At 42.5% G+C, this 18,013-nt stretch overlaps 1 protein-coding gene across 1 annotated transcript; it reads right to left on the reverse strand.

Moving 5' to 3' along the window:
* Positions 1-2,664: 2,664 nt before the first annotated feature.
* On the reverse strand, positions 2,665-17,785 carry ptpn3 (protein tyrosine phosphatase non-receptor type 3). The gene is given in 34 exon segments (XM_030102640.1): positions 2,665-2,802; positions 5,739-5,874; positions 6,005-6,150; positions 8,547-8,675; positions 9,477-9,623; positions 9,718-9,779; positions 9,943-10,033; positions 10,309-10,484; positions 10,592-10,748; positions 11,810-11,823; positions 11,826-11,865; positions 11,958-12,001; positions 12,004-12,034; positions 12,127-12,220; positions 12,373-12,534; positions 12,638-12,665; positions 12,668-12,759; positions 12,857-12,956; positions 12,959-13,007; positions 13,009-13,062; positions 14,009-14,072; positions 14,149-14,211; positions 14,213-14,235; positions 14,343-14,399; positions 14,401-14,431; positions 14,527-14,620; positions 14,623-14,637; positions 14,828-14,880; positions 14,969-15,003; positions 15,005-15,014; positions 16,086-16,167; positions 16,324-16,366; positions 16,526-16,660; positions 17,702-17,785. Coding segments are annotated over 34 exon segments (2,601 nt in total). The 5' UTR covers positions 17,771-17,785; the 3' UTR covers positions 2,665-2,727.
* Between the last annotated feature and the right edge of the window lie 228 nt (positions 17,786-18,013).

Consider the following 18,013-nt stretch of genomic DNA (forward strand, 5'->3'; position numbering starts at 1 on the left):
TAAAAGTCAACCAGCGAAACTGGACAAACAGCGCGGTGTGCGCATGCGCACAAACACGGCGCACAACAAACTTCTGCTCCCGCTGACTGGGGCAGACCAGACCCGCCGCGGCCGGAGGAGGAGCGCCACCTGTCTGCCGCCCCGCCGCCTGCCCGGGGAACACACCGCGGAACGTCAGGAGCGGTTCCCAAGGTGGGGCCCGGGGACCAACACAGGCCGTTAAAAGAGATTTAAAAGGTCCCTGCTGATGATTTATGTCCTCATTCTTCACTTGACAAATACTTCAAACTTTCAATAAATTTTATATAAGCTGCACAAATACTTAGCTAATGAACACAATTTATAGAATATACACGTTTGGAACTTCAAACGACAGTGAAACAGATAAAAAAAAAGTTTCCAAATCTGAAATTGGAACACAAAAACTATAAGAACTGATTGATCAATACAAAACTACTTCTAATTAACAAATACTAATAAAAAAAAAAGAGATGACAAGTGAGTTGTATTAAATGTATTAAATGAGTTTTTTTAAACATGTAAATAATACATACTCATTTGACCTCTTTGATGTAAATACTCCTTATCTTTTTAAAACCACAGATCACATTTTAACCAGTCTGACATTGTTTGCTATTTTATGACAGAAATGAGGTAAACAACCAATAAATTGGAATTCGGAAGAAATTTTCAGTTCAAAAACTGACTAAATGTACAGCAACACAAACTGTCCAGTTGGAATCAGTGTTGGAAGTGAGTGTTCGTGTCCTAATTTGATCATAGATATAAGAGGCATACAAATCCCTTCACAATTACACCAGAGGTTTTTAAAGTGAGACAGTCCCACAGACCTTGAACTACATTGCCATCCCCAGGTCCCCGAAAAACACACATGCTCCGTCTCACACAAAGGAATCATTTTTTCATTGAACGCCAGATTTTCTTTTTCTTACTCTTGTAAAAGCAATTGTAAACATGCACTCACTGTGAGGCATGAGTGCCAATTACTTCATCACCTTGCAGAACAGGTTGGATTTGACGCTTCTCAAGCATATTTGTATATACTATAAAAACTAAGGATATGGTCATTGATTTTAGACGGACTTCCTCCCACAGTGTCAGTGTCATCCATGGAGAAAACGTGGAAATTGTCAATAGTTATAAATATCTGGGCACGGTGATGGATGACAAATTAAGATTTGACATGAACACTGAGCACATTGTCAAACGTGGGCAGCAGCGGACCTACTTGTTAAGAAGGTTGAACTCTTTTAATGTGAACAAAACTCTTTTAAATAATTTTACTGCTCGTTTATTGAGAGTTTACTCACATTTTCTTTTATCTGTTGGTTTCAATCCTTGTCTGTGAGGGACAAAAACAAACTGCAGAACATTGTCAAGACCTGCTCTAAAATCACAGGTGTTAAACTGAGGGACTTGCATTCTCTGTGGGAGCAGCAGGTGCTGAGTAAAGCACACAGCATCTTGGCTCAGCCTCTTCATCCTCTGACTCCAGAGTTTATCTTGATGCCTTCTGGACGCCGGTATTTTGCTCCAGCTAGGAAAACTAACCGTTTTTCAAACTCTTTTGTGCCTTCTGCAATCAAATTATTGAATTCCAGCTCCTAAATTGTTATTGTATTGCTTGTTTTAATATTGTTCAACCTGAGTTCCACTTGTGGTTAAACTGAACTGTCTCATGTTGTATTTACATGTGAAACGACTCGAGATGTGCTGCAAACAAATTGCCCTTTGGGATCAATAAAGTTTTCTGAATCTGAATCTGAATCTGAATCTTTACCTGCATTATCCTTCCGAGGAAAGAGCCACACATCATTAGAAACCAGCAGATACTGCAATCCTCTCAGCAGCTTTACATCCGGTTACAGTGTTTTTACGCCCATATTTTATCATGAGCAGGCTGTTTGAGCTGATTTGTGATGCCGAGATAGTCTCACTGATGATGTGCCAGCTTTAATGGCACTCCACAGCTGAAGGTTAAAAAAAGCACACCACTGAAATTCCCCAAAAGACACATTCCTCCTTTCAAAAAATAACTCCAAAGTGACATATGCTCATTTAATCTAATTCAGTGTGAGGAAAAAAAAAAAAAAGAAACGACCCACACATCAGTATAAATCATTGTTTTATTCGGTGTCTTAATAATTTAAGAGTGACAAACAGTGAATTTGTTGCTCCTCTGGCAGACAGCGTGAAGTGCTGCGCCGCCATGACCTTAAAGTATCTGCTGTAGTGATCTAAAGCCAACGTCACTCCTCGTCATCAGATACAAAGACAAACCACATGTTACAACGATCCCGGTCGGCTTCCACAGCCCTGTTTGATTCATCCACTGTCCAAGTGTCAGTCTAAAGGCACACATAGCTTAACAGGTAAAGGCGTCATTCCTGAGTGGCCTCTTGTACAGAAATCAGCAGCTCACGTCAGTCTTACATCAGTCTCTATGGAGACCGCCATCTCTACAAGCTCAACGCACTTTCAGCAAAAACTAAGGCCGACTCGGTGTAAGATTGATATCCGCTCACAGCTACACTGATCACAGACAGCTGTGCTCTGAAGCTCCTCGTGCTCTCATTATCCAGCCTGTGCTCCAGTCCCATAAGCGCGACGGAGTTTAATCTGTTGCAGCTCCGTAGGTCTCTCGGTTCCCAGCAGAGGAAGAAAAGTCTTTGTGTTTCGGAGCTTTTTTTTTTTTTTTTTTGCTGATTACGATGCTTTTGAGCTCTCCTTCTTCTCTTTGTAGACCCTCAGAATGGCTTCACAAACAAACTGGAACTGACACTGAAACACAGATCCAAACACAATTTTAGTCAGGAAATGCAAGCTTTTTTTTTTTTTTTTTTTTTTTAGAAAATTTTGACAGAAAAACTCCTACAGAATAAACTCGTTACTTTGACAGATACAAATATAGATTACACTTACATCTTGTGTTATGGATTCATTATACCACTTCTGCTGCCTCAAAACACTGTTTTCACACAATTGAGTCAGGTGTTTGCACACCACTGGGAATATTTTGGGCTGAATGTTTTGTCCAGAGACACTCTGATAGAGATAGAGGACTGATTCACCAACAATAAGATTGTAAGACAACCGACTCTCCCTGCCACAAACATTTCATTGTACTAAAGCATATTGAGTCACAAGAAAAAAATCTTTAAATAATCCATGTAAATTCTGTTTTCTTATCGTGTTGATCCAGAAAAATAGAGCAAAACCTTTCATGTGAATGCCTCATACTTTTGTAACTTATATGTGCCACCGATTTCCTCAATTGTCCAAAAACATAGGAAACATAGTAATCAATCTTGTTTTCTTTGAGTCAAACCTCTGCACGCTGCCCTGCAAAGGGATATCCTCCCCTATGAACTCAGTTTAATTTTAATCCAGGCAAAAATTGGCTTGTTTTCTTTCCTCTGAAACCGCAGCACACAGCTGCTGTAATTTCACTTGATGATGTTGCGAAAAGACAGGGAATAATTAAGAGTTATTATAATCTATCCTGAAGGGAACCTAAATGCTCACATTGAAATTTCTGGCATCACATCCCAACAGTTGTTAAAGATATTTTACTAAAACCTACAAATGTGACCCCGCTGGTGGCATAAGGAAAAGCCAGGGGAATGGCACAGTTATTGCAGTTCATCCTCCGAGTACCACGCACGTTAAGTAACTTTTATTGTGCTGCACAAAGTAGCCATGGAGTAATTACAGTCAAATCCAACTGGATAAATCTACAGTGAGGAGAGGGAAACGATAAGCGGACAGCCGAATGATGGGGCACGTCTCAGAAGTGGTGAGATTGATCTGTCATCTATATTTGTGATTGCTTTATTCCTCTGATTGGAGGGAGAGAGCGAGAGAGACAGACAGACGGCATAAATGACATTTCATGTCAGTCACTAAAGAAAGAAGCAAAAAAATGTCTCCAACAATGCAGTTTTAACTTCTGGTCACAAATTTAAGGAGCCGACTAATCTTTAAGCTGAGGCGCTCCACCGGCAATCAGAATGGATAAATGAGTAAATGTACTCAGTCACTTAATTTCATTTTGTATATTGTAGATTATTACTTTTGCTTTTGGAGATTTTTCTGGACAAAGTAAAAAATGTCAAATGGCAAATGCAACACCAACAGTGGTGCAGTAGTTATTCCTTTCGGCTCACAGACAGACTGTTCCAGGTTAAATTTAAGCTTTCCGGGCCCCTGTTTGTGCCCGGGTCCTCCAGTTTCCTCCTCAGTTCAAAACAAGTGTTTAGGTTAATTTGTGACTCAAAAATGCCCGCAGATGTGATTTGAGTGTGTGTGAGAGAGACTGCCCATCTAGCTGTGTAATCTCTGCAGTGGACTGACAACTTGTCCATCTTGAGACTGACAAGTGTGTGGGTGAAGGTGAAATCGCAAAGCATCCAACTATAAAGAAAGACAAAGTCTAACATTAAAAAAAGCTGTTCTAAAAGTTGCATTTGTGCTGATGCCTTTGTGATATCTTGCAGGTTTCTACATGCAGATACAGATGAGTTCTGTCTTGTGTGAGGCAACTTGAGTCTGTCATGTTTTAAAGAAATATGCGCAAGTTTGTCAGTCTGAACAGTTTTATTGTTTTTCCTTGGTGGCTTATTTCTGCATTGTTTATACGTTAATTCAGCCATCTATCTTCTGGTCGCTGGTCTACCACACACACACTGACATCTGAGGGCAATCCAAAGTCACAAATTAGCCTTGAATGCAGGTTTACTGTCAAAAACAATGAAAAAAAATATTTTAGCGAACAGTGCCGTGAGATGGAGTCATATGTTTGTTTTTATAAAGAATGAAGAAAGAACATAATAACCACTTTGTCCCATAATAGGATGCCCTCTGACTGCATATTTCCACCAGTAATGCACAGACAGATTATGAACGGGAACCCGGGGAGATGTTCCATCAGCACAAAAACATCAGATAGATGACCCACAGAGACCGAGTCTCCTTTCACAATACGGGAGATAGTGGCAGCAGAAGCAGGCCGATGACTGGACGATTGCCATATTCCCAGTGCTCCCTGCCGCTGAAGCGATGAGTAACACTTTCCTCTCCGTCGACAGCCAACACGGAGGTTCTGGAGAGCACGGCTTCCAGCCTCGGCTCATCAGCAGCGCTCACTGAAACACTGTGGCATTCGGGCCTCTGTGCTTTGATGGAGGTTACCGATGGCAGGACCTCGCACTTGTCAAAGTCTGAGACAAAGGGAATTCTGGGAACAGAGAGTTTCAGAGGATCCCTCCACTCTCACTGCAGGAGTTTTCGCGGGAAAACATCCAGTGTGCAGCTCTTGCGGAAAGTTTAAACAAACGGCAGAATAGAAATATTTTTTGGAGAGGCGACTTCTAACTTTGAGCAGCGGTGAGTTGAGAGAGATGTGGTGTGAAGGTGACAACACTGGAATCAAACAGGCAAAACACGCAAATGCTGCATCAGCAGAAATCTGCGATTACGTTCCTCAGATCTCAAAATGAACACAAATACCAGCCGCCTCTGACGTGCTGATACCTCGGAGTGAAAAAAAAAAGAAAAGGTTTCATCTCAAGTTCAAATAACACAACCATCACGAGACAGGTTAGTTCTACCCTACTGATGTTGTACTGTCACAATAGTAATCCTAGTGAAAACAGTAATCTATCACTGAGTTTCTGAGGTTTAAACGCTTTTTTATTTTTATTTTTTTGCCTCCATACCGTTGTCTGAACCATCATGGGTCGCTGATCCCTCATTGTTTTGACAATGTCCAGTGGGAACACCGGCCGGCCCTCGTCCAGCAGAGTCAGCGCCGTCTCCATGGTGATCAGCACACCTGTCCGTCCAATCCCAGCACTGACAAAGTGATTTCAAACAAACACCGCACTGAGTATATAGAAGATGATGGTACAGAACATTGTTCAATTAAAGTCTCCCCCCAATGACTTTGTGTGTGTGTGTGTGTGTGTGTGTGTGCTGCTGTTACCTGCAGTGTACCATTAGTGGCTCTTCATCTTTCCTCCTCTCCCTCACTGAGCTGATGAACAACAGGAAGTCTGAAGGGTCATCGGGTACGCCGTGGTCCGGCCACGCAACATACTGGAGGTGTGTGACTGCACGTTCCTCCGCCAGCTGGACAAAAAAAAAAACAAAAAAAACAAAAAAAAAAAGGAAAATTAAAATAAATGTAGAGATATTTAGGTGTTGAATAGTCAGTGTTTAGCAGTTATTCAAAAGGGACACAAATGCAATTTAAAGTTGATACGAAAGCTGTGATTTCATGGCTGCATTTCCCAAAATATGCAACTGTTGAGCAGAGTGAGTGTATCACTGATATGAGAGCCTGCTCTGCCACAGCTGAAATAAAGCACTGTGAACGTAGCAGGAGGGAAAAAAAATACACATGACAAATAGGTGGCTGAGATTAGGGAGCATAGCGGGACACCGAGAGATAAAAACAGGTGGGGTGGAGGGAGGATTGTGGAAAACACCAGAGCTGAAAAAGTGAAGGCGGGGCACGGACCAGAAAGGCAGAGTTTGGAGTTTATATCGGGCACGTGGCCTGAGACTCCATGCAGGGATTAACTCACTCCGCCAGAGGAACAGATGGGACCACACAGCAGTATCTGTGTATGCATGCGTGTGCGTGTGTGTGCGTGTGTGTGTGTGTGTGTGCACTCATACTTCATGCCTCCTTGAGCATCATGTGTTTATTTACCTGTCCGCTGTGGATGTTGATGTGGGAGACAGAACATCTAATCTGATAATCTAACCATGTTACAATCAAACAGAAGCTTCTCAAGAAGACCAGCACGAGCACCTGCTGTCTTGCCACGCACACGCGCACACACACACACACACACACACACACACACACTAACATGCATACTGTTAGGGTCACAAGCTCTCTAACATCTCTAACACACACGATCACCCATACACACATGCAGGCCGAACTGCCCACACGGAAGTGAGGGAGTGCTGCCTGCAGCGAGCTGCGCTCGGTGACATATGGTACCAACATGGTCCAACATGCCGCTGCAACATGCAACGCAAAACACTGCAGCCCCTGAGAGCGTGGTCCGGCTTTGCTACCAGTCAACTGGAAACATGGAAGTCATTAGCAGTAAAGCTGAGTCTAATTTTATGTGATATTCTGTAAATCACTGATCTGATTAGATGCCTCGTCAACTTAAGAAAATAAGATCAGGCGAAAAAGCTTCGGCCCAAGAATCCATAAAAGAATTACCAATATCATCTCTGATTTCAAACAAAGTCCAGTGAAAGCATAAGCTGCATTCACTCTCCTTAAGCTGCTTTGTTTTACAATCAAATTCAGAAAAGTCTGAAAGAAATGTTACTATTATATCATGCTGAATAAAAAAAAACTCCAACCACTCAACAGCAGCGCAATAAATTCATTCCTACTAAAAGGCAATACTGGTCACACACAGTGAAGTCACCTGATCACACTCATTCAATCCTGCACTCAAAATTAACTAAAAGAAAATGACACAAACAGTAATATTCCAAACCTTAGAAATTCTGTTTAAAGACAGTAACTCCAAATAAAGACTAATGTTCACAGGATACAGAAATGAAGTGGGCAGTGGCAGACAATAGAGATTATGGAACGGTATTACCGATGATACTTCAATTAGTTTGTGTTTTTCCAGTTTTTTGTTACCGTTTGTTTTCTGATGTTTTTGTCCCCTTGTACATTACTATTTTGGAACTGAGAGGAGGAGATTCACAACTATGAGTTTTATCTTTTTTTCCCCCCACTTTTGAAACCCTTTCAGTGTTTGTCAAGGCAAGTGTTCGCTTGTTTATATTCTGCTGTGAACACCGACGTGGTTTTTAATGAAAATTCTTATTACTGTATAATTTTCAGTTTAAATATTCATATTTTAATATTCTTTCTTCTTTAATATTCAATTTTCACATATATCTCAGATATATTTTTTTTTAACCTTTGTGCAATGTGGGGCTGCTGTGAAAACTAAATCTCCCATGTGGGATGAATAACATCTTATTTCATAGAAATGCAATCACAATCACTAACTGGCCTGACCTACGGCAAGTTTTTAATTGCTCTTTAGTGAGCATGAATAACTGATGTTGTGTTCTTGACTTTCTGCTGCTGCTCCTCGTGTTTTAAATATTATTAAGTGTTCTATGATATAACAAATAAATAGCATGATTCCTTTTCAGTCCACTCACTTTCCATTGTATCAAGTGATGAAGAAATTAATCAATACCACTTCTATTTTTGAAAGTGTTCTGACTTGGCAGCATTTTGTTAAACTTGTATAAAAGTTTGGCACCGGGCTTTTTGTTCAATGGTTTGATTGCAACAAAGTCTGCAAACTATTTAAGAAATCAGCACAAACTGCAGCTCTGGCGATTGCCAGCTCCTCCTCATCCAGCCTATAATTTTCTGTATTTTTGGACACGTTTGGATTTTAATGGCACAATAGCGGAGTGTAATTACCCTGTTTTGACTCTTTTTTTTTTTGCTACTGTACCTTTGTGTGAGTCAAGGTGAAGTGCCGCATCACGTACGCCAGGTTGCACTCCTCCGAATGACACTTCACCCGCATGCACCCATAATCCTTCACTTCCGGCGGGTGCGGCCAGTACTGGTGGCACTTGGTCTGCAAAGCGTAATGACATCACCGACAAATTGCATTACTGCCGAGGCGAGCCATTACTCAGGATACGGTTTTACTACCTCTGCCTCGGCCGCGCTCAGCTCTCCAGAAATCAAATTCAACAGCATGTTCGAGGAAGACAAGCATTCATGAGCAGCAGGATGAGAACCGAAGTCACTACGTGTGTGTGCATGCATGTATACGAGAGCCTCCGACACAGAGAGAGAGAGAGCCAAGACACTGATGAATATCAGGAAAATGATCAATTAATGAGAGCATCTGGTTACCAAGCAACAGGCAAGCCGAGACAGAGACATGTTCATTGAATGGGACCTTGATACCTCGCATCGTCTGTGTGGAAGTTGTCTTCCAATTATTTATCTCATTAACATCCTGCTCACACTCTGCATTTTACAATTCTGTACTCCACCAAATCTCAAAATTACAGACAACTGTGCCAAGTGATTGATCATTTCTGTGTACAAACATGATCACAGTACCCTCAAATTACAGTAATCATGATTCCAATGAAATGACACAGTGTGTGACACAGTGGGTGGTGTTGGTGGAAGTGGTTCTAAACGGAAACTCAAGTTTTCCCCCCTAGTGGCTTCTCAAAGAAATAATCACAATAAGTATCACCCTAAAATGTTTGTCACTGTGTCAGTCACTAATGAAGCTTTTAACTGTTGAACCCGTTCATGAACAGACTAATGGATGGACTGTTATGACGTAGTTTGCACATTTCCATTTCAAATTGTCCTTTCATAATGTGAATGAATAAAAGCAAAGAAGTGTGTATACCCGTCCCCGCTCTGTTAGAGTTGTGAGCATGATGATGGTGTGTGTCTTCTGCTCCCAAACAGCCTGCCAGAACTGAGTGCAGGTCTGAGGCAATGGACCTTGAGCCGCAACATAACGTAAACGGACACCAGACACTGGGGGCGTCATCTGGAAGACGGACAAATAAACACACGTACATAGACAGACGATGAGGTTACACTGAACGAGACAAGACGCGTGATTTCGGCTCAGCGATGTTCACCGTGACGTGGCTGGCGTTGATGTAGTCCTCCTGGCTCTGCAGCACCACTCTGGTGGCATCGTCTGAAAGGAGAGCAGGACAGCAGACCGTCAACGCACTAAATCTTAGGAGGAGCCGCCGTGCTGAGCTCTGGATCAGAAGTGTGGGTGGTGCCAGAGACACACAGACGATAAGAGCAACCGCCAGGGCACGGCCATACTGTTAGCCATATTAGGAAACACTCACAAGGTAGAACATCCTTGTATCGATTCTTGTCCATGTTCTCGGGGAGCCGAGCGCAGCCCAGAGACAAACCAGGCTTCCTCCTGTACAAGTTCTGGAAATCACAAAACGCAAGCAGCCATGAAGGTCAACATACACAAACAGAAAGTACAGATTCCAGACAAGTCGCGGCAGCTTGGTTTCAAATCATCGTGAGCTAAGTCCGAGCAAAGATTAGGGCCAACATCTGGCCCGAACGCAACACTTAAAAGGCTCGTTATAAATGAACGAGTGGAACAAGATAAATTCTGATTTTGAAAACGGAAGAAGACAAACATACTCGTTTGCGTTTTGTTCTTATGCAAGTTTAAATCCACACTTTCTGAATACCTCAAAATGGAAACACAGAGTTCCAGACTGTATCTGTCTCTCCAGCTGTCTCATGGATTCCTCCAGTGTGGTGACCTGCTCCGAGCGGCCGGGCGACTGCGGCTTATCTTCCTGCGATTGGATGGTGAGCGTGAGGGCAGGAGGTAATTGCAGCAGGGGTGCCGCCCGGACAGGACCTGGATGTCAAGGACAAAACAAGGCTGTGATAAATATTAACGGAGACATGACAGACGGAGCGTACGCTGGAAACGCCGGCCGCGTCAGCACTTCTCTCTCTCCGCACCTTTACGTCTGATCAGCAAGACGAGCTCTCTGGAGTGCGACTCCCTGCTGGCTCGGATGAACATGACGACCTGGTCGTGTGTGTGCTCAGAAATGTCTCGACCGTTGATCAGCACCACCAGGTCTCCTTCCAGGAGTTTGGGTTCGCACCGACCTGCCTACAGACAGCAGAGGGTCCATCTAACAACCACCAAGTATTTCACAGAAAGACTGACAGAGAGGCGACAGCACAAAGACAAAGAAGCAGGAAAATGTCTAGGAGCTGCTTTTATATGTTTGAAGTCCCTGATTCAAAAAAGCAGAGGAGGCAACAAAACATGTCCTTCAAAGGGCTGCTTTTATTCTTCGCACACGTTCGCTTATATTCCTGTAATTTTACCTGAATAAAAAAAAAAAAAAAAAAAAAAGCTGAATTCTTACTTCTAAACCAGGTGCACCTCAAACAATATTGAGAATACAATAGAAAACATTTGAATGAATGACTGAATGACTTATTTCCATTAAAATAAATTGTACAAAACTTAAACTGTGTGCAGTCAGCTAACGGAGAGTTGTTATACACGCCAGCTCAGAGGCTTATTTTAGCCTATCCTATAAGGAATAAAAAGAATAAGGAAAACAAAAAAGTAAACCAGATTTACTCTAAATTATTCTTCTTAATCTTTACCATTATAATCTTTTAGTATTTTACCGGTCAATGTTTTTTGAAACCCAGAGATTTACATAATTTCAAATCATCACTAAGTCCACTGCATAATTTCACTTCCAATAATGCAACATCCGTTTTTAACATCAGATCTCACATTACCTCCTCAAAGAAACACAACCCTCTAAATGATAATTGTTTTCTCTTGATTTAAAAAAAATATTGAATACAGGGTGAGAATTTTACTCGTTACTCAAAATGGCATTTCAAATGTTTTTAAGTATAAATTATCTAATAATATTAAGGTGCCATTTTTTAAACTAATAACTGATTTCTGTAAACATAAATTTATTTCAGACTGTTTACATACAATCTTTTAGTTTATTTTTTGTTAGTGTAGAAACGATGGACAAAGCAATGCACTGCTCAGTGATAATCAGTCAGTGGAGATTTGCCCTAAGTATCGGCTGTGCCTGGTGCACTGCTGCATCTGTCTGTCATTCTGAGTTCACGTCGTCTTATTTTCAGACTGCCAGAGAAACAGCATTCAAAGACACCCGAGCCTGTTCTTACCGGTGAGTCAGGTTAACATGGGAGATGGCTAGAGGCATCTTCTGGTCCACCCCACCCTGGGAGGAGAGTCACAATTATACAGAGCATGGACGGGAGAGCAGCAAGCAATTACACACAAAGGTTTGAGTGTGTGTAGGAGAGACCATACTTTAACATTGAAGCCAAACTTGCCGTCTTGATCGGGGGCATACGTATGACCATGAGGTCGCCGTCACCGAGAGCGTCCTGCAGACACAAGAGGTGGAATCAAACATACGCATCCTGAGTGAATGTGCACTGATGAAGACATTAACCAGTCCGTGTGAGAGATAATGAACCTTATTGTAGTGCGGTGAGCCGTCCTCTTCTCCTATACTATCATCAGCTTGCAGCAAACCCTCGTCTGAGCCTTGGCTGAAAGTACCAGAAACGCTGGAGGAGATGCGGTTAACATTAATGCTCTGACAAACATCGAGAAGAGAATAACTGCATAGTTATTGGGACTGTAAAAAAAAAAAAAAAAAAAAAAAAAAAAATTGAAGTTTGGTGCAGTTAATGAACTGAAAAGCGCTTCTGGTACGAACTGTTGAGGCGAAACATCTCCCTCGCTGTCCTTGCTGCTGCTCACAGAAGCCCTGTACGTGTAGAAGACGTCTTCCCCCTCTGACATGTCTTTCAGGTCGTTGGTCAACTCCACGGAAGACGGCCGAGGTTTACGAATGCCGTGACGAACTCTCGGGCTTCGCCTGCCAGAGGACCGAAACAAGCAGATGCGATTTGTAACACGAGAATCAGTGATGAACGGCTGTCAGTCCTGGTTAGGATGGGAGGGGGTGCAGGTCGTTGTACCAGTTGGGGGTGGTCGGGGGTGACCGAGAGGCAGACTCATGGTCTCGAGATGCTCGGACGAAAGCGCCTGCGGGGGCTGGGGTCCACACGTCCTGCCACGACGCGCTTCAACCATAGGACCGCTGTCGCAGAAAGGGAAATGTTGGCATTCATGATGAAAATGTGCCAACACACACACACACACACACACACACACACACGATAAATCAAGAAGCTCACCTCTCGGGTTTATTGTTGCCCAGGCCCAGGTGCTGCGTTATCATTTTCCTGTAGGAATTGAGCGAGCTGTTGCTCTGTTTGGAGGTCCTCACGGTTCGGTGGAGCAGAAGAAGGAGTGAGTGTGATCGATGCAGGACCGCCACAGGTTCTTTACAGGTCTTGGGGCAGGGCAGAAGTAGGGACACTTCACAGTCCTGAGTCTCCCCCTGTAACAAGTGGAAATTAATTTGTGTATACAACTAATTTGAAGGCCATGTCCCTGCTTCCTCATTAAATGCTCATGTTTCAGACATAAATGGCAATGACAAACTATGCATTGTGTAATTGTTATGACTAACTAAAACACTAAAAGGTTGGGAGGATGTGTGAAATGTAAACAAAAACTGGAGAGGTTAAGAAACCAGATTCACAGATTGTTATTACAACACAGCATAAACATATCAGGTGTTGAAAGAAAAGCATTTCACAAGTTCTTTATAATACTAGATTGTGAACTTTTTTGAAGCGAAATATCCCCAAGAAGTTAGGACAGATTTATGCTTACTATTGTGTATCTGTGAAAATAAAGTATTCACTTGTGAATAAGGAACAGACATATAGAAATAAAAAAAAAAAGTACGCTCTTATGGTTTTATGTTATATTGCAAAGAAAATATGGGCTTATTCAGTTAGTAGAACATTGCATTCAGTTAGTATTCTTATTAAAGTCTCACAGCAGCATCTAAGCCTCTTTGAATTCGGGGTTATACTTGGCACACACTGAAAAACATGAACTCCCAACTTGCACTTTTAGACATCTGCCAAGAGCAGCTTCCATTAATGTCTGTCCAGACTCATAAATATATGCCTCAAAGATTGTTCAGGAATGTAATAAAATGGCACTATGTGTAGTCTTTTCAGATATACTGCAGATGCAATCACAAGAAAGTAGGGGGGGAAAATGAGATTGTGATGACCTTTAACCTCCACAACATGAGCAGTCCGTGTTTTAGTGAGAGTGAATACGAGTGAAACGGGACAAAGTGTTCAACCAGCAGGTGCATGGCCTTAAATCAAAGCTGTAGCAGGTCTGTGTGAATAGGTGGTTGATGCAGAGCAGATATCCAAAGCAAAAATAGTAAAAAATATTCAACAAAAGATTGAGGAACTCACATGTTTCCGTTTTAGGTGTATGAAAAAGCGTTTCCTCTTAAATGAAATCTTGATGATGTTTCCCCTGCAAGAGATGCAGACATTTAGTTACAAGCTAACAAAACACAAGAACAGCTTTTCTCATTACCGGCTTCACTTACCAGGGAAAGAAACTGGAACAAATCATATTACAGAATATTGCAACACCGCTTGAGGCCAAGCCACCATAAGAGGGGCATGTTTGCATCCTGATAGGAAGAAAAATGCAATAACATAAATACAAAAAGGTACAAACAAATGCAGAGGAAGTTCACCTTGAAAGCAAATGAAATTTAATTGAGGCAGTTCTCGCTACCATGGCAGTGTGCAACTCCACTCCGTACAGCTCCAGCGTACGTGCCGTGTTGAGAAAAACAGAGCTCCGCCTCGCTCTGCTTCAGACCCCTGGGGACACACGCAACAAAGTCAAAAATGACGGACGGCAACAGAAACAACCGAGCCGGTTGTTCAGTCGTATGTGATGGGACGGTGTGCGTTACTTGTGCTGTGGATGCAGATCCTCCACTTTGGATAGGAAGTCTTCATACCTGTTGAGGGATGAAGTGGCATTTGAGAGGTAACCAGGGAGTCGGACGGACAGTGATCCCCATCTCCGCTACAGGTGATGCAAAGAGACACTGAGCATCCGCACGGAAACACACCGGGAGCAGCACACATCTTTAGATCTGACGTCTGTGAGAGAGCCTGCTCACTGAGAGGAGCGAGAGCATCCTCGTAGGAGTAATCGCTCACATGGTCCATTAAGACATAATCATGTCTCTGACAAGAGGTGGAACTTACACTGCACATCATAAGAAGCCAGCACTACAGCTGCACTCAGAGGACACTGCAACCTGCAATCACATGCAACAATTACGCTCCGTAACAGCCGAACATAAAGCCGCACAGGAGGGAGAAGGACGGGGAGTTTGAGTGACTCACCGTCCCTCTTTAATGTCGCTCCTGATCTGGAGGAAGGTAAAGATGCCTGCAGGACGAGACAAGAGGAACTTTACTGACACGGAACAGCATTCGACTCTCTCTGCTTTAGAAATCGACACACATTGTTCAGTCTATTTCTGCTCGTTTGAAGATATTCAATACTCCCAGAGGAAACATTCCTTCACTGATCCTGCACAATAAATCAACTTCAGCTCCAAGGATCGGTATGAAAATTGGTACAGATATAACAATGGCCAGGTGATGAATGTTCAGGACTCTATGAGAATCTGCCCTCAGCCGCTGTTTCATGGCCAGACTTTAGTCTCAATAGATTCACCTGCGAGGATCAGCAACAATGAAACAGTGCATCATTTTAATTCGAACTTTAGCTGAGATTTCTAATTTTAATAAAAATAACCATAAAATCATATGACAATGGAGTTTATGTATAATGTCTAAATAAATAAAACAGAACTGTTAATACACCATCACAATTAACAGTTACCTTCCATACTAAATTCCTTGAAATTATTTTCATAAAGATTAGTTTTCATTCAATCCTTTGAAGGAACTGACCAAATTGCATGGAAAAATATGCTATTTTAAAATAAAACCTTGTCACTGATATTTGTCCCAGACGCCAAATCTACAGTCTGTCAAAATATTTTTGGGACTCTAGTCAAGCATGAATTTTTCTTCAACTACAGGTCGATAATTGGAGGAAAGAGTGACCTTGAAAACTTTGACCACACTCTAATCCCTCTTCGCTCATAAATACTGGTGAACATCTGTGGTCAATTTGAGGAAATTCCCTCGAAGCATTTATGAGATGCTTCATTCGCCAAAGAACGTGAACATGATATTTAACCTCTCCGTCCAATCAGGTCACCACCAGAGCGAGAGTGAAAGATGAAGAGAAAATTACCCCAATGTATTCTTGATGAATGAGAAAAACCAACCCAAACACACTGTAATGCCTCCTGTCCACTGTCTTTTCTCCATGCAGATACATATAATTCGTTGACATTAACTAGCAAATGTTTCATTTTTCATCACAATCATGATATTTGTGGTTTATGGCTGTTGCAATATGTGACAGAAAAGCTCAGGTACAAACCTCGTCTGCTCATGCTGCAGAGAGTTGGATCAGAGATGAAGAAATCGCACCCTGAAGTTCAGATAAAAAGGAGGAACCAGGCCTGCAGAGAATGTCACCTTGTCAAAAAAACTGACACATAAAGCATCTAAAGCCACGGGTTCACCCCTAACCTCTTTCTCTCTACTTAATTTCTGCATTTAAATACACTCAGAAATGACTAGAAATGTGATTCTGCGAGAAGAGAAGACAGTCGTACCTTTAATCTGCTTCTTCATGGGCTTCTCCGGCTCCAACCATCTCTGAAAGGGAGAAACTCATTAAGAATTACAGCTATCGAGGGCTAAAAAAAAACATTTATGTAAGTGTGCCCGGTGGTTATCATCAACAAAACAGCAATCAGCAAGTGCAATACATTACAATCTTAGCTCAAATGGGCCACAGATGAACAGCGAGCTCACGGGAGAGTGTTTGTTGGCTGTGATTGAAGCGATGGCTGTGCTGGACTCTCTGATCTGCAGACTGAAAAGCTGCCTCTCCTGCAGGCCCAGGTGGTCACAGACGAGGTCCAGCAGCACCACGCCTTCATCCTGCTTCTGAAAGCATAGACAACAAAAAAACAAAAACCAACATTCAGACCAGACAGACTTCTGGACACACATGTCATTGCAGTTAATTGAGATTATCCAAATCCAATGCATAGATAAATAATATGACGGAATGTGATATTAATCAATTTCCCAGTGTGAAATACGATATATTTAACTTAAATTAAAAGAAAACATTTTGTATGTAATATATTCAGATGAGAATGAGATTTCCACAAGGCAATCTGCAGCAACACAGCTAGTCATTGTTTTATTAATCACTCTGAGGAATAACCCACAAGCTTGTCCACATGTCTTCCTCGTCTCTCTTCCACTTTCCGTCACTGGAAGGATATTCACATCACAAGAGGACCTTGTTTACTGTAACTGCTGCAGACGCTGTGTTCCAGCAGCAGGAAGCAATCATTTCTGAAGTGCGTGGAGACGAAATCCAGGTGATGCTCTGCTAAAACCTGGCGCTGCCTGCCTTAAAAATGTTTCTGTAAGAATAAGTAAGACTACGAAAACAACCAAGGAGCTGCAGCTCAACACAAAAGAGCCATAAAAGAGACTTAGATATTGGTTTTACAGGGTAACAGCACCCCACTCTTACTGCTCTCCCACTGTTCACATAAAAATGCTGCACAGAGGATGTCCTAGAAAGCAATGCTCTGATTGTCTTTCTGAAGTGTCTGTGCAGTTGTGTGTGTGTGTGTGTGTGTGTGTAGATGCTTGTCAGTGTGTGCATGTATGACTCCATGTGTGTGCTGTCATTAGGATGCATACAACATGATACGTCGATGATGGTAAAGGATGCCGAGTGTGACAACAAGCACTGGAAGCTCCGGGAGGTGAAAATGACCTTCAACCCAAGGTCACTGAGTTGAATGAGAGATGTGGATCAATAGGAATAGAAAAGAATAGTCTGCCACTATATCTTATGTGACACTGTGATCATCAGCAGAGCACAGATACAGCGAGGAGCAACAAACAGCAGCATGTGTCTTTGAGCCCGTGTGTGTGTGTGTGTGTGTATGTGTGTGTACACACGCTAACTCTGAAGGTCTCGATAGTGCCGTCCAGCAGCTGAACCAGGCAGAGCAGGTCCGGTTTTGGCATGTCTGTTACCACGGTAACTCTGCCTCCCTCTCAAGACAAACACCCTGCCCTCAGATCGTCACCGAGAGGGGACCTGGAAACACACAAACACACACAACCACAAAACAGTGTCAGATGTTTCCAGGCTGTTGTCTTCCAAGGAAAGCGCCTCCCTCAGGATGACATTGTGTGTGGTGAGTAATGTATGTGCTGGATGGAGCATCGGGCTGCAGTGAGTAATGCACTATGAATGTGAAGGAGTGA

Source organism: Salarias fasciatus, chromosome 11 (genome assembly GCF_902148845.1).
Source record: "Salarias fasciatus chromosome 11, fSalaFa1.1, whole genome shotgun sequence".
NCBI classification, from domain to species: domain Eukaryota; kingdom Metazoa; phylum Chordata; class Actinopteri; order Blenniiformes; family Blenniidae; genus Salarias; species Salarias fasciatus.